General features: G+C 43.6%; 1 protein-coding gene across 3 annotated transcripts in view; it reads left to right on the plus strand.

The window, feature by feature from the left end:
* LOC111866921 overlaps positions 1-17,892 on the plus strand; it is a 503,991-nt gene that overhangs the window by 122,061 nt on the left and 364,038 nt on the right. For all 3 annotated transcript variants that reach the window (XM_023856294.2, XM_023856311.2, XM_023856303.1), the window contains one exon: positions 4,807-5,010. In XM_023856294.2, coding sequence (XP_023712062.1) covers positions 4,807-5,010 — 204 coding nt within the window. The remainder of the gene's footprint in view (positions 1-4,806; positions 5,011-17,892) is intronic.

A 17,892-nucleotide genomic window follows, 5' to 3' on the forward strand; every position in this document is an offset into this window, starting at 1 on the left:
GCACGGTTCGAATCCCACCCGGAATACCTTATAATCTGACTGAGATTTGTTATTGTTTTCTTCAGTCATTCCAGGCAGATGCCAGGATAGTACCTCCACCCTTATACTGTGACCTTTCCCCGGGGTGTAAAGCGACTGGGTCCTGAAGCTGATCGCTCACCTATATTTTGGTTCGGAGGTTAAGAATGGTGGAGCTGTACCTTCGCTTCTCCATTCGTCATCATGGTGTGGACCGGTGATCAGTCCGTCACAAGGCCGCCACCTAAACACAGGACAACGCACACACAGACATCCATGCTTTGAGTAGGATTCGAGCCCACGATCCCAGCGTTCGAGCGAGCGAAGATATTTCACGCCGTAGACCGCGCGGCCACTGTGATCGGCTGGATAAATATACCTTACCTTCTTATAGTGAAATTTGTAGCTACTTTATCCTCATTATACAAAAGCGAAACACAAGAATATATTCTGTGGGAAAATGCAGAGTTTCTTTAATGTTAAATGTGGGGAGAAGCTATTCCTGTAACAGGCTGTGGAGGCCCATAGGGTTGTGCGACGTAAAGGCTGCAACATTTTCCTAGACAATCGGCTCACAGATGGCGGTGAGGTTGTAAGCATTACGCGCCGGCCGCCCTTTACCCCCAGGAAGATTCCTGGTACTCATTTCTGTTAGAGGTTGAGTCAACTCCAAGGTCATAGTGCGGCTGGAAGGGTTAGGTAAATTAAAAAAAAAATCCAATGACCTCATCGGGAATCGAAACCGCGATCCTCCGGCTTGTAGCACAGTGCCTCGACCAACTACGCTACCAAAGTAAGTAAAAAAAAGTAAAAAAAATTAAAAGGTAAAGCTATCCCTGTAACAGGCCGTGAAGGCCGTAGGGTTGTGAGACGTTGAGGCTCCCACATTGTCTAGACAGTCGACTCAAAGATGGCGGTCAGGTTGTCAGCCTTACGCGCCGGCCGCGCTTTACTCCCCAGGAAAATTATTTATTTAATTCCTGTTACTCATTTCCGTTAGAGGCTGATTAAACCCCAGGGTCATAGTGCGGCTGGATGGATTAGGTCAACTGAAAGAAATCCAATGACCTCATCGGGACTTGAACCCGCGACCTTCCGGCTTTTAGCATAGCCCCTCAACCAACTACGCTACCGCGTGCCCCCACGCTACCAAAGCGCCTCGTCATACTGAGTGAGAAACACTAGTCATGTCAGGAATATTTCTTGTGCTCGGCCTCGAGATACTGTTTGTTAACATGATATGTTACACGTGTATGTACACATGGGGGTCTTGTAAATAGTCCCATATTGTGAAGTACTGAATTAATCAAATGCTCTATTCAGCGGGCTGTGGTTTACCCCACCCAAAGCGCCCGATCGTTAGCAGGCCGGGAACGTCGTGACGGGGCTCCGTTCTCTTTCATTTCCTCAGCGCTAAGAGTAAGTGAACAGTTCCTCATCAGAGATGGTTGAGTGAACAAGAAAGGTCGCTTATTTGCGGGCGTGCGCTCTCCTCTGACCCCATGTATTAGTAACGCTTTGTGCCAACGCAACGCGTATCACGTGCCATGCTCCCCCTAATTAAACGTATCTCTCTCCACGGACCCATTGTACATGGTAGAAAAACTGGTTCCACCTGATCAACTACAAAATCGAATTCTCCCCCATTTTGGCATTCTCTTTCCCTTAAAGCTAGTTATTCGTTCTAATTCATGGCTTTTGTAGACAAAGTAACGGGCCATTGAGGTGAGACGTCGAGGCTCCCATTTTTCCTTGACACTTGGCTCACAGATGGCAGTAAGGCTGTCAGCCTTGTCAGAGGCAAAGCGTTTTGCAATCCAATAGAGCACTTGTTAAGTATTTGTATTCACCTGATGATGACCAGATAAAACGGTCGAAACATGTTGTGACATTAGAAAAACGAATTAACTGTTATCCACTGTGTTGCATTAGACGGAACATGATAATTGAACAGTACAAATTATGAAACATCTCGTCTATACTGAAGCTACGGAAAATTGTCCCACGGATGGTGGGATGCCAAAGCTTGTTGCTCCTCCTATTTTTATATTCGCCTCCATTTTCCTCTGTCCTGTAATAACCAGCCCAAAATCTCTTATCGCTAGAAAGGGGAAGCACGTTGGATAGGGAATCCTAACAGCTCGTGGGAGACGTGGGGTCGGCCGAACGATTGGATCTCTTTCCGTTGCCTTACTGTAGGTTCAGATATTCTCCAGTATTCTGAACAAATGGATAAACCCTGCTGTTAACTAAAAGGCCGTGTATTACCTTGAGTAGTAAAGTGTACATATTCCCTTTATAGTTGAAAAGTATCCTGTTATTACAGTATACACGCCACATTTCATTCAGTGTTTTGAGCATTATGCTCCTTTGTATGAATGTCGACCGTTTATTTGATAGGTTTGTTCACGGTATTGTTATCATATGTTGTAATTTGTAACACACATTTACCAGGGCTTCGTGTAATGAGCCTGCTTTGTGTTGGCTCACGTACTGAACTTACAGACTTACGGCCAGCTGCATGGGATACAAGCACTGCCAGATAATCAGGGAATAGGAGCTGTGACATGCCAACTCTGACGCCTGTCAAAATAAATCGACCCTTCTCTTTTGAGAAGTCTACAGAGAGAAGAAAGCTACACAGAACCTTGAACAGGAGTTCTTCCGGAGCATCAGAGGTTCTCACAGCGGTGTCATGAAAAGTTCTGTCTTCCGGGATATAAACCTTATAGTCCGTTGAAAGTCTCACTGACGTTTCGGAGGAACATGTCGCCTTTTTATCATCGGGAACGAAGAATAAACCAAGAAACCAGACTGACGCAGGTAGCAAGTAGAGATCTCATGCTTGACTTATTCTCAGATCTTGAAGATGGAGGCGAAATGTTCCTCCGAAACGTCGGTTGACTTTCAACGGGCTACATAGCGTTGTATCCCAGATGATAGAATTCTTCAGCAGTTCTTTAGTATTCGAAGTTTTCAAAGCGGTGACTCTGAAGAGTTCTATTTTCTTGGCTGTGACTCCGTGTAATACGATATCTAATCGACGTTTCGGAGGAACTCACTACGTCCGTCTTGGAAGTCGAAGGGTGTTAATGTTGTGCTGTGTTAGGTATCGGCCTTGCGACGGGCTGATCGCTCGTCTAAGGAGTCTTGCCGTCTGTGAAAAATGATTACGGAACTGAAGAAGAGGCCGGGGCGCTGAATGGGGTGGAAGAGCCATTGAAAAAAGAAACAATCCATGAATAATGTGCAGTTTAGCTCTGGGTTATCTGTCGTGGCCACTGTGTGGATGATTGTGACCGGAAATCATACTCTAATGAAATATCGTTACCGTTTTTCATTTGTAAATGCGTTATATATAATTGCTATGTTTATTGCCAGTGCTCAGTAACTAACATTAACGTAATCCACGTAACATAGTCCTTCGTGACGCTGATGTTGCTTGGTTCCCCAAGAAATTCTGTCTCTCTTGTTGAACCGAAGGTTCATTAACCATGTTCACAAGAGCTCAGCGCTGGTCGGATCGGGCAAATTGCTGCTGGGTCTCGCCAGCACATTTTTGGTTCCGAACGCACGATCATATTTTACTGTCTCACGACTCTTGGAGTATTGCAACCACTGTTCAACTCTAAGACTATTATCACTGGTCGCTATCCTCAGCTGTATTAATCTAACCACGCCCTCCCAGAGTTTTTTAAGTTTGGTTTTCGTATCCTGCCGTCTACGCCTATGTCTTGCAATTAATCTCTTTTCATCAAGCTTCCAGACCAATACGCTGTATCCATTATCATCTCTAGCATACCCGCCACCCTCCCCGCCCATGTCACTGCGTCTTTTGATGATAATATTAAAATTTGACGCAGGATGCGAGTATATGGAATAAACTGACGGAGACGGCGTACAATGGGTGGTATTTATCTTTGGGGATGGAGCGGAAGGCAAAGAGCTCTTCACCCCTTTTGAACACGGTAATGAACCTTCGGGTTGCATTAAAGACGGTGAATTGCTTGACTAGCTTAGCTACTGTCAGTTTCTAAAGAAATATACCTGTTGCATGGAGCGCACGAAACGTTAGCTGCAATATTTATAAGATTTTATGAAGATGGGACGAATTGTAAGGGATAAATTCCATTTTCTTGAGAAGGAAATGGTTTAAAGACATTACAACAATGAAATATAACTTTAGTTGAAAACCAGACGATAATGAGTTTCCCTTTTTATTAGGCACGCTGTCAAACTAAAGGGTTGATGTCCTGCAGTTCAGAAATCCAAGTATAGGGGCCACCACCCGCGTCCGATCTTGCTACGCGATGCAGTAATAGTGACAATAATCTCTGCCTTTGTCGAGGCTTTCGTCTTTCTTTGGCCCACCGTACGTGCTCAAGCGGCAGGCTCTGCCTTACACTTCCTGTGAGCTCATTTCCGGCCTTCGTTCGCCATATAGCATGCGCAGAATAGCCGCCATTTCATCTCCGAGACCACACGTAACTTAAGAAAACACGATTGTTCTTCCGGCCCGTGTGGACTTCTACCCTCAACACAGTCAGAAAGTCCTCGCTCTAATCCCATTTTCTCCTAAATACCATGTGTCTTTTTTTAAAGCATGTACTCAACTGTGAACAGAATTGTTCATTTTTCATATTTAGAGCTGGATTATCCAACATCTGGATTAACCGTAACCGGATTAGCGAGGATTTACTGCCATATGACCCTGACCCTGGCAGGTGTATTGTCGTAGACAGGTGTCCCAACAGTCATAGGATTACATGAGTGTAATGTCTGTTGCAGAGTAAATGTGATGTGGCGAGCCTTGTGGAGCGGTATTTAGGCCCTTTCTACCCGAACTTCCAGCGAGTTCGTCCCATTCTGGTGCGACAAGCCCGCGATCTGTTAGTGTGCACTTTCCATGGCAACCTGCTTCAGTTTGAGCACGACTTCTGTATTCCAGCCTCCGAGTTGCTTCATGCAGTCAGAGACATCGCCAACAAGAAGGTATGTGCACAGAGAAACCATTATACAGAACAAAAATAAAGTCAAGGAATATCATACAACTGTGACCTTGGTGTATTAACTCATTAGTTTGACTTTTTATAGTGATGCAGATGTGGCATTCTATAGTAATGTTTCTGTGACTGCTTGCTCGACTCCTCCAGAATTCTTCGAAGGAAAGGGACAGACAAGGATGCTGCTTACAAACTCACATTTAACACTTTTCTTTTACTGATCAACCTGTAGTATTCGGGAGGGAAGAACATTTTAAATACTTTTAATTTCTGGTCTTACTATTTCATATGTTATTTAAGTACTGTCGGGTGTCTTAAGCAACTTTAAAAGTTGCAGCCATATTGCCTACTACGTTATTGTTGACAACCTTAGGAGTCTGTTTGTAAACAAGGATTCGAAACATAACCTTAGAATTTACCTCTAACAAGTTAACAAAGCCAAGCTTTTGATTTTAAGAAGTTGAGCCTTATGTTCTATTTTGATACAGTTAGACCGATTTTTCTTATTTTTAATAAAAAATATATATGACCATTTCCTACAGTTAGGCCTTTTGTTTTGTTTTTACAAGTAAACTTATGCGGTTGGCAACGCTAACGTGGTGGACAAGATGGCGGTCGCGTCTTAAAGTTGCTTGGGTCACATGCTAATACGTAAGCATCTTGTTTCGAGTGCAGAGAAGACAGACATCATGAGAAATGTTGCAGTGATGCCATACGTACCACATCTGGTATTTTGCATTTTTTTTTTTCGTGTATATAACAAATGGAGACAGTTTCATTGAATTTTCAACAGGAATTGCACTAAACAGTGTCTAACACATTTTTTGGGGGGTACATCATCCTTAGATAGTGACGTATATACTTACGTCATCAGTAGAAAGTTACCATAGTCTGTGTTCAACAAACGATGGTATCGGAAGTTGCCATACCAGGGCTGTTCTTTGATAACATTGACTACTCAAGGTACGACATAACCTCAAAAATGTTTTAGACAACGTATAGAACTTTATAGTTTATTATTATTAGTATTATTATTTTAACTACAAATGGGTTTTACTCAGTATCAGTGGTACTACAATAAGACACAACACACAAATCACAGCACACAAAACTACACAAACAATAAAGAACACACTACACACAGTGAATACAAATAAATACAAGTACAACTACAATTATATAATTTAATATTAAAAATAAGCATACTATACACTAAACAGTAACAGTCATGAAATACTTAATGTCATGTTCTGATGGGCCCACATTTCACCACGACCTTCCTTTCATTCCACTTCACTACACTTACGTACCCTTCACATCCTCACCTCACCTCAGTTCACTACATTTTGATCATTTTCCCCAAACCTTCACTTCACATTGTTTATCGCTTTCCTAACTTACTTACTTACTTACTTACTCATAGAGCTGAGTCCTTCTGGACGAGCCGCCAATTCTGCAGCTACTCAAGAATTTCCCAGCATTTTATGGAACCTGAAGGTTCATCACCGTGTTCACAAGAGCCCTCCACTGGTCCCTATCCTGAGCCAGACCTATCCAATCCATATCATCCAATCCTGTCTCTCTAAGATCCATTCTAATATTGTCNTGGACAACAGACGAGAAGACAAAAGGTTCTGGACTGAATGGTAGCAAACATTACCCGAGTTCAATCGCCTCTTAATTTCCTCCTGAATCAGGTTTCGAAGTGTTATCGTTGTTCCCAAATATATGAACTGTCCCATATTCTCAAAACATCTGTTTCCTATTTTTAGGTCATGATTTTGCCTCGCATTTTGGTGACGAGACAGCAACATATACTTAGTTTTCTCTGTGTTTACTTCTAAACCAACCTCTTTACTTGCGTCAGTTAAGGATTGTGTGTTTTTCTTTATGGTATCTACATTGTCACCCAGTAGATTCACATCATCGGCGTAGACCAACATCTGATGTGTCCCGTTTAATTTCAGTCCCACCTAGTTTCCCTGGACCTTCCTAATTGCATATTCTAAGGCAAAGTTGAAAAGGAGTGGCGATAAAACATCTCCTTGTTTTAGACCATTCTGGATAGGAAATCTATCAAACAAATGTTTACCTACACGGACTTTACTGTACGTTTCGTTTAAACACATTTTAATCAACCTAACTAGTTTCATGGGTATCCCAAACTCTATTAGAATATTGTACAATACTTCCCTCCTAACTGAATCATAGGCTTTCTTGAAGTCTATGAATAGCTGATGTACTGTCTCATCGTACTCCCATTTCTTCTCCAATATCTGACGAATGCAAAAGATCTGATCTGTAGTTGATCTGTTACGTGGAAACCCACACTGATAATCCCCAATAATTTCATGTATATATGGACTTAACCTTGAAAGAAGAATATTGGACAAAATTTTCTATGAAGTTGATAGCAGTGATATCCCCCGATAATTACTACAGTCAGTTTTATCACCCTTCTTGTGAACTGGTACAATAATAGACTCCTTCCACCGATCGGGCAATTTGTCCTTATGCCAAATAGAAGTAATTAGATTGTGGATCTTAGAACGTAATATTTCGTCTCCTGCTTGAATAAGTTCTGCCGGAATTTGATCACTACCTGTCGATTTATACCTTTTCAATTTTGCAAAGCACTTTCAACCTCAAAAGGGCTAGGTTCAGGTATTAAGGGCTCAGCTGTATCGATTTCTGTTTGCCTAACATCACTGACCCTATGTACATTCAGTAACTGAGAGAAGTAGTTCCTCCACCTATTCAAAATGTTGTGGGAATCTGCAAGCAGATCACCATTCTCATCCTTCACTAAGTTACTGCTAGGCTGGTAACCCCTCTTAAAGTCATTTATTCCCCTATACAGGTTTCTAATGTTCTTGTTCTTACTGTTCTTTGCAAGCTCATCAATTTTGTCTTTCAGATATTCCCTATTTTTGTTCCTGAAATGCCTGCTGGTTTCACATCTTATATTGTTCAGATTATCCCCATTTAACTCGCTTGGATCCTGTAACCATTGCAATTTGGCCTGCTTTCTTTGATCTAATAAAGTTGAGCATCCTTCATCGAACCATGGCTTATGCTTCTTCGGTTCATAATAACCTAGACTCTCTTTGGCAGACATTTTTATATTCTCTCTAATAGTTTCCCAAGCTTTATTAACATCCACCTCAGTGTCCAAGTTTTCCAAAGTCGTGAACCTAGTTGAGATTTCAACACGATACTGCTCTTTACCCTTCTACCTCATTTAATTTCTTGAGATTGAACCTCTCCATATGAACTCTGTGTGTTATTTGTTTGCTCACTGCCAGTCTTTCCCTAACCTTTGCCACCACCAGCTAGTGGTCAGTATCACAATCTGCTGCCTTGAATGATCGGACATCAAGTATACTCGAGTGCCGTCTCCTGTCTATCAAAATATGGTCTATTTGATTGTGTATCTTCCAATCAGGAGATGTCCAAGTAAACTTATAGATGTTACGATGTGGGAACATTGTACTGTTGACAGTAAGATTTTCTGATGTGGGAAAGTTTACAACTCTAACTCCATTGTCATTACTAATTTCCTGCAAACTCTCATTCCCAATTGTTGGTTTGAAGATGTCTTCCTTCCCTACTTTGGCAGTGAAATCTCCTAACAAAATTTTCCTAGGGTACTTTGGGAATTTATCAAATACATGTTCTAGTTCTTCATAGAGTCTATCCTTTATGTCATCAATTTTATCTTCTGTTTGGGGCGTGAACATTCCTAACAATGATATCACACCAGCGACCTTTTAGTATTATATATGATATCCTATCACTAACGAACTCCACCCTCTTAACTGCTGATACGATTCTCTTATGTACGAAAAAACCTGTACCTGATTCATTATTTTCATTCCCCTTTCCATAGAAAAATGTTTAGTCTCCTGCAGGTGCGATGTCACCTGCATCCCATCTGACCTGTACTCCCGCTAAATCTAACTTATATTTTAAGATTTCTTCTGCCACTGTCCTGAGCGAACCTGCCCTATACAAACTCCGAACATTCCACGTGCTAAATCTCATATCCATTTTCATTAGCTTAGGTCGTTTATCCAAAGAATCCGTCCAGGTCCGAGGGTTTGTGTTCATTTTCGTAACATAATGATTTTTTACGGTTAGGAGTTAAACCCCACGCCCAACCCCCAAGCTGGAGGGCCACCTCTTGTCGGCTGTCCTCGACTGCTTATTCAATATATTCGCAGCTTCCCTCCAAACCTGGAGGGTGTCTCCTCCATCCGCAACCTGAGGACGTGCCATGCCGAGGTGACAGGGACCCTCCTAATAACCTAACATGGATCGCTTTCCTAAATCTTTTCTTAAATTACTTGATTTATTGGAGAGTTTGTGTAAGCGTCACTTTATTATTATTAGAAGGCCCACGCCTTCTCTCAATTGTAGTAGAATTAAATGCCTCACAAAACCGGCCGTTGTTGTAATCTGAAGAGAATTCTGCTTTCTTCAGTTTGCTAACCAGGACAGTTACTCTTTACTATTTGGTTATAGCGAGCTCCTTTCTTAGAGCGATTCTCGCTATGTGGCCACTTCTTTATGGTCTTACAAAACTATGGACTTTTTTATTCCGTGGTAAAAATATGAGGTATATTATTTAAATGCATTCCATAATAATTTAAATGTCTTAAAACACCGGTATATAAATAGGAAAATGACTTACGAGTGGATATTTTAGCCTCAAGGTGATATTAGATGTTTTGGTATTCAAAATATTCTTCGCTGTAATTGGGAGGTGTGGCATTAGGATGTATGTTCCATGCGAGGCTGTGGGCAGTCTGCTGCCGCTTTATGCCCGCCGGGCCGGACCCGACTCGCTAGTTTTAGGAGCGGAGAAACTGTCCACTGCTCGACCTACATGTGCTGAGTATCAGTTCCCGTGTTGCTATGTTAGTCATTATCGCCTGTACTAGATTATAACGCAGTGTTCTCTGTGTTGTCCAGCATGCAGCATGGCGATTTAACGGTGATTTTATTCACCTCCAGACAGGACCTACCCGCAGTCCAGGGGTGCCCAAACCGCCAGTCTCCTACTTCTTTAAAACCTATTTATTTTTCAGTTTCTTGGGGTGGGGTGAAATTGAGTCCGCTTGGTACATGGGCCACTAATTGGCCTATTATACCAGCCCCTGTTGATAGATGGTGAGTGTAGAGTGGGAATTGGCAGGGAAAACCGAAGTATTAGGAGAAAACCTTCCCCAGTGCCACTTTGTCCACCACAAATCCCACAACCTGACCTGGGATCGAACCCGGTGGGAAGCCTGTGACTGACCGCCTGAGTTATGGCAGGGCCTTTTACCTAAGTCATCGGATATGGAGACGATACTAAAACAAGTTTGTTCCCATATCGCCTCCTTAGGAGCCTCAGTAGCTCAGTCGGTATAGAGGCGAGTCTAGGGGCTGGTCGACAGAGGAAACATCGTTCAGTTTCCGGCAACGAAAGGGATCTTACTGACCCTGGGGCCCACCCAGCCCTCTAAGCAGTGGGTATCGGGGCGCTTTCCTGGTGATGAAGCCGCCGGGCGTGAAGCTAACACCTCCATTTAGGGCGTATGAAGTTCAGAGTTCATGGAGCTCTATCGCCATTCCCCCATACGTCTTCATAGGGCGGAGCTTAATTGAGCACAGGGAAAACTTGTTTACTTGTATCTCATGTCTTCATCTGCATCGTCTGCCGCTCCTTCTCTCTCCTCCCCTTTTCATTTGCCTTCTCTTCTTCCTCTTCTCCTTTATTTTGACCGCCTCTGTGGTTTAGTGCTCAGAGTTCCTGGCTACAGATTTAGAGGTCCGGGTTCGATTCCTGGGGCTACCAGATTCTCTGGGAAGTAGTGGGTCTGGAACGAGGTCCATTCAGCCTCGTGAGGATAATTGAGGAGTTATTTGAATGGAAAAGTAGCGGCTCCGGTCTAGAAAACAGAGATTAATAGCCGTGGGGATCCGTTGCACTGACCACGCCACACCCTCTATCCGCTAAAGTTAGAACTAACTTCGCCGACTAGTGGCGGTCGCTCGGTCTTTATTCTCGTTTATCATTCTCCTTTTGCTCTTCATTTTCTTCTCACCTGCTTCATTCTACTGTAGTTCCTCATATGCTTTTCTCTCTTTCCTACTTCTCTTTCTCCTACCTCTTCTCTTCATGTTTGTCATCTCTTCTTTCATATTCCTCCTTGAACGATCGTGTGCTGAGGATCTGAAACAAGTAAAACCCATCTCCGCTACGAACCATACGTCATATCTTGTGCAGGGACTTTACGGAAGAAAAATCCCTGTGTTAAGTATGTTCGAATTTCCCACCGACGTATTAATACCACATTATGTTGAAAATACACTCTAGTAACTTTCTGGTGATCGCTGACCTCCGATGATGCAACGTCGTTTTAAGTTTGGAAACCTACTTTCGACACGTGGCTTTGTAACCTAATTATTATTATACGTAAACGAAGCTTGAATGTACGAGTAGTAGTAACGATGTCCCAATCCATATTCAAATGCAGCAAAACGGTATTTTTTCGCTTAGTGGGGGGTGGAGTCCAACTGGGTCCACTCGGCACGGCGACCACTGATTGGCCTATTGTAACCTGGCCCGGATGATTATGATGATGGAGAATTTAATGGAATGAAGATTGGCACTCGGAGAAAACCCGCCCCTGCGCCACTTTGTCCACCACAAATCCCACTTGACCAGACCAGGGATCGAACCCGGGCCGCAAGCGACTAACAAGGTTGAGCTTAGCGCGGCCATCAGCACAACAGTAAATGCAGTATACTCGTATGTACAGTTTAAAGCTAAAGATATCCCTGTAACAGGCCGTGAAGACCCATAGGGTTGTGCGACGTTGAGGTTCCCACGTTTTGTAGAAAATCGGCTCGCAGATGGAGGTGAGGTCAGCCTTACGCCCCAGCCGGCCGCCCTTTACCCCCAGGAAGGTTTCTGTTACTCATTTCTGTTAGAGGCTGAGTCGACCTCAGGCCCATTGTGCGGCTGGAAGGATTAGATCAGTTGAAAATCCCATTGACTTCATCGGGAATGCAACACGCGACCTTCCGGCTTGCAGTACGCCACCTCGTGTCCTTTATGTACAGTTCATATGAGCAGACTTAAACGTTCAGTGCCCAGAATACGTTCATTTCGTTGTGAACATCGCAGTACTTAGGAGCTACAGCTTTGAAGTAGGAATAACACCTGAGTCACAAAATTACAAATTTACTGAAGTGTTTAGAGAAAGATGCGGAATTGGGGTTCGAATCGTGTGCAGAAACTATACCGAATTTACGGGCGCCAGCTTGGGGGAGATGTAGGGGAGCAAGGTATCAGCCACCCAAAGGAATTTAAAAAAGTATCGAAAATATAAAAGACAGGAAATGTATCATACATTAATGCAAAAAAAATAAATTGTTTTAAAATGTGTCGACATCTTTGTTTTAAAATACACGGTGTGACCAGGATCCGTTAGGACTCATTTTTTTTTAATTTGCCCTGCATTGCCATCTGTTGAGGAGTTGTGGCATTAAGATCCTTGAAGTTTCAGCTGTGGCTGCCTATAATTTCAAAGCGCAAGCATCGCTGCATCATGTGTTCTGACCTTGAATGTAACAGTACTGTTCTGACGCTCGTCGGAAAATGGCGGTTGAACAGAGACGACATCAAATTTTGTTCTAAGTTAGGCAAAACAGCCGGAGAAGCGCACGAAATGATGAAAAGTGTGTACGGTAGTGACTGTTTGAGTCGCTCGAACATTTTTCGATGGTATGCTGTATTTCGTGACGGCAGGGAGGGCATTGAAGACGATCCACGTGCATCAAAGCCGAGAACCAGTCGCACTGAAGAAAACGTGAAAAAAGTGACCGAAATCCTTGCATCAGACAGATGAGTTTCTGCAATACTCATCGAGGAGCTTTTGGGAATACCAAAAAAAATATTGTGCATCAAATTTTGACAAAGGATTTGGGCAAACGGAAGGTCTGTGCGCGGTCTGTACCGCACGCGCTGTCAGGCAATGAAAAACATGCCAGAGTGGAACACTGCAAAGACATGTTACGGTCGGCCCAAAGTGACACAAAATTTACTAAATCGATTGTTACTGGTGATGAGACATGGTGTTTTCACTATGAGCCTCTCACAAAGCGGCAGAGTGCAGCGTAGTTGAGCCCAAAGAAGCCGAGACCAAAGAAAGTGTGCATGCAAAAGAGTCGAGTAAAGACACTGCTAACCGTTTTCTTTGATTCCAAAGGAATCATTCACAAGGAATTTCTGCCAAAAGGTCAAACAGTGAATTCTGATTATTATCTCGGAGTCCTCAATCGTTTGTGGGCGAGAATTCTTTGAATTCAACCTGAATATCGAGAGCAAGGGGTCTGGTTGCTCCTCCATGATGCTGCCCCACCCCACAAATCGAAGATTGGGTGCGATTTTTTGGCCAGAAAAGGGATCACAGTCCTTGATCATCCTCCGTATTCGCCAGATTTGGCTCCAGCAGATTTCTGGTTGTTCCCAAAAGTTAAGTTGGCAATGAAAGGAGACCGTCACGACACCATCCAGGACATCCAAAGGGAATCTACCGCAGTTTTAAATGCGATTCCACAAAAGGGGTATAGTGACTGTTTTCGAAAACTTTTCAATCAATTATAGCTATGTATTCATTCAGAAGGAGACTATTTCGATTAAAAGGAGTGAAATTTTGAAAATAATTCACGTGTTGTATTTTTAATGAACACAGTCCTGACAGGACCTGGACACACTGTGTAGACACACATGGCATATCCGCCCGCCCGGAGACACATCTTGACGACAGTCGTGACTGAGACGTAAAGCAATGGGCAGTTTTCTGTAATAGTCAACAAAAGCTCATCTTCTGCCAACTGTTAAATTTGGACACCCCTGCCTATACATAATGATCGGTTAATCTGCATGTTTAAGAACAGAAGTTTAATAACTACAGAATCTGGGTCCAGCAGTGTTCGCCGTGACGAAAGGAAGCCAGAACAGGGTTGCGGAAAGGGGAGGAATCTCCCGAGAATGCGATGGGTGCAGCCCATGCTGGAGGGGGTGGAAGTCGGGTGGCTATTCCTGGCCTGCATTCGCGCTTCCGTCATGTCACGTGATGTCCTGTGTCGGACTGTACACATACAGAGCTTTATGTAAGACAGGACTAGATCTTTGTGATGGTCTGCCAATAAACTGATACACATATTGAACATTCTCCAGAGTCTCTCTTTTTTTTTTGTTTCAAAATAGACGTTTCGGTAGCTGGCTGTGCGTCTGTTATCAGGTAAAAATATAAAAGTTATTTTATTAGTCCGTTAGATGGAATTAATCTTTATCTCCAGACCACTGAGGTTCGACAGAAATACCTATCGTCAACAATGCCAAATTGCCCGAAAAGATAGCTGCATTCATACCGAGATACTAAACGTGAAGTAAAAATAGAAAGCGATGCTGCTATCTACATGAATTATTTCTTGCAGATGTCCTTACGAAAACAAATTTCTTGTAAAAATAACGTAACTTTTCTTAGGCTCTGGCAACAGAGCTTCATATTTTACCACTAAACAAGAGAGGTACATTTCTTTCATTCACCAACTTTATCAGCTAGACTAGTTGGTGATTTGGGCCTCAGATACAAAATAAGCACTTAGTTAGTTAGTTAGTTAGTTAGTTATTGGAGAGGGTGGGTTTCCCCATGCACTGAGACCAGTATTGTTCCATTGTGCTTCCCTCTATGATATTCTACCAGTCTCTATACCCTACCGATATTGGTGCGTACTATCAGTCCCGACCGAGCCCGCGAGTTCGGCCTCTACTGGCTTAGCGGTATCTATAATGCTTCCCACATCTATCAGAGGTGTTAGAGACTACTGTTGGGCGGGAAATGTCCTTGAATTTGGCTCAGTGACCTCCTTTGGAGATATGAGGTTCTTTTACGTGCCGTAAAGCTACAACTCGGGACCCACGGCTTAAAGTCCCTCCCGGAGGACTTGTTCCCTGAATTTTTCCGCCCCTAAAAATTCCACGACCTCCCCCGGGTTTGAACCCGCGTACCACGAGTCATGAGGTGGGAACGTTACCTCTAGACTACGGAGGCCGCTTAATAGGCACTTACATACACTTCTTCAGTTTTGTTAAGAGCTGTTACTTTGACATTACTAGGATATTTCAGTTAACCTAATCCATCCAGCCGGACTATGGCCTTGGGGTCGACTTTTTCTCCAGCAGAAATGAGTACCGGTAATCTTCCTGTGGGTAATATCGGCCGGCTCGTAAGGCTAACAACCTTACCGCATCTGTGAGCCGACTCTCCAGAAAATGTAGGAGCCTCGACGGCCTGTTACAGGGACAGCTTTACCTTTACCTTACCATAAACCGCGTTCACTTCCCGTGTATATTTTGTAATCTTCCCGTTTATTACTTGAAGCCGCGCATTGTTACAAACGATCTCAAGTGCAACAGATGGGTGGAACCTTCGAAATAAAGTTCCTCCGTGGTCTTCGGAAGTTTCATAACAATAAATGTTTCCTGGGTTGTATTTTTAGCCCCACGCCCAACCTACCAGCCTGGAGGACCAGGGATTACACTTCATCTGCCCCGTACACTTTGACCTCTCCGGCATGGTTGGCGCTACCAGGAGCTTACTCTCCCGCCAGCACAGTTCTCTGCGTCATTGGAGCATGCATACCTCCTCTCCACGATAAGGCGATAGACCTTGAGGAAGTTTATGTTCTCATAACCTTCTTTTATATTACTTTTGCGTGCGTTATTGTGTAAGATTCGGCATCTTTTTTTGTTTTCATGAATTTCATTTTCTGATTCACTTGTTAAAGCCAGAAGCAAAGAGGCCACTGGGAAGACCAAGAAGTAGGTGGGTGGACAGTATTAAAAGGGATCTTATAGAGATAGGATGGGATGGTATGGATTAATCTGCCTCAGAATAGGGACCAGTGGAGGGCTCTTGTGAACACGGTAATGAACCGTGGCGGCTTCTCAAGAAGGGCTCAGCCCCACGAGTGAGAGTGTTTCTCTTGTTAGTGTGTCAGCTGTGCATAGCAGTTTTAAGTGCAGACATGCTCAAGTTTACCAGACGAAATATTTTTTTTTTTCCATCTGTGTGGTCCTCATGAACTCTGACCCCTAAAATGAGGGGGGGGGGCCTTGAGCATAAGCTTAATGCTTAAACCGTTCTTCATGGAAGACAATGCCAAAACATTAACACAGGTCCACGGTTTTCTAAGAAGTTACAATTTTTATTGTTCTGTCGTGTGAAGGAACTGGGATTCATAATATTGTTTTAGTGTGGAGGTCTCATTTCAATTTTAACTTAATCACCGTAACAGACGTAAAGCTTGCTTTTGTCGGAACACACTTGTTTTTCTTGATAAGTTTTCTTTTATTATTATGCCTTAACATGACACGAACTTCTGTGATATACTCTGTCCAAGGCATCTACGAGCATGCGTCATCGTAAGGCTCGACATTATGTACACATTTGTGAGGTAAAGATGTCCCTGTAGCAGGCCGTGGAGGCCCATACGGTTGTGAGATGTTGAGGTTCCCAGATCTTCTAGACAATCGGCTCACAGATGGCGGTGAGGTCAGCCTTACGCGCCGGCCGCCCTTTACCCCCAGGAAGATTCCTGGTACTCATTTCTGTTAGAGGCTGTGTCGACCCCAGGGCCATAGTGTGACTGGAAGGATTAGGTCAATTTAAAAAATCCATGGATCTAATAGGAATCGATCCCGCGACCTTCCGGCTTGTAGCATAGTGCTTCAGCCAACTACTCTGCCGCGTGCCCACCAAATTCTGTAATACGGATGAGATTTAAGGTGTTCACTGCAGTGAAAATTAATATCGTGGCCTTCTGGAACCCGTAATGTCGGGTGGGATTTGATTTCGTAATGTGCAGTTTCGAATGGAATGAGCATTGAACTTCTTAGCGACAGTCTGAGCATATGAGGCAACACCCTAGCACCCCTTTGAAGGGACAGAGTGAGACCAAGAAAAGTCTCTCAGAATAGCCGGTGTTCCGGCCGAGGTTCGAACCGAACACCCATCGAATACAAATCTAAAGCATTACCACTACGCCAGCCTGTTCGGTGCCCACTCTATGAAATCGTATGGGGTGAATGGTGGTATGACTCCAAGCATTCGTGACGTCGACAAAGGATGGAGATGTGGGGAGTTTGAGTGGTCGCCAGAGGCGGTCTTACCGAGAATCGTAGCTGGACCCCTCGGTCTTCCAGACTGTAGGTCAGTCGCTATACCGACCGAGCTATCCCGGCTCCCAGTAGCGGTAGAATAATAAAAGTTAGTTGATCCAGAAGGGAGGAGATTACAAGAGAGATAAGTAGGAGATAGGGGAGGTAGGATGAAAGAGATTATGAGATGAAATTAACGAAGTTGTGGAGGGAAATGAGACGACAATGCAGATAACAAAAAGGTGTAAAGATGAGGTCATAAATGAGGAGGCAAAAGAAGAATAAAGTAATTTGAAAGACGTTATCTTAACTTTCCCAGCCTCGGCACGGTCGTGATAGCTTTTCCGGTGACTGGCTCCATCCTGTGTGTCATCGGTACAGGTGGAAATTGCCTGCAGTCCGTTGCATTTTCACGGCCAATGCGTCACATCCGCGGTACGTATGTGTTGTGCGGGATGTATACGTTAGCTTAGGATCGGGCTGTTGGGTGAGTCACCATGTAACAGTGTTTATGTTTCGCAAGACCCGGTATGCAGTGTCTAAATTTGAACGAATAACGAAACCCGTCATGATAATCCATTACTCGCTTTGCTGCTCCAGAAAACTGAAATCTTTCCTGTAGCATGAATGTTTATTAACTTATTCACACCA

Source organism: Cryptotermes secundus, unplaced genomic scaffold (assembly GCF_002891405.2).
Source record: "Cryptotermes secundus unplaced genomic scaffold, Csec_1.0 scaffold42, whole genome shotgun sequence".
Classification (NCBI taxonomy): domain Eukaryota; kingdom Metazoa; phylum Arthropoda; class Insecta; order Blattodea; family Kalotermitidae; genus Cryptotermes; species Cryptotermes secundus.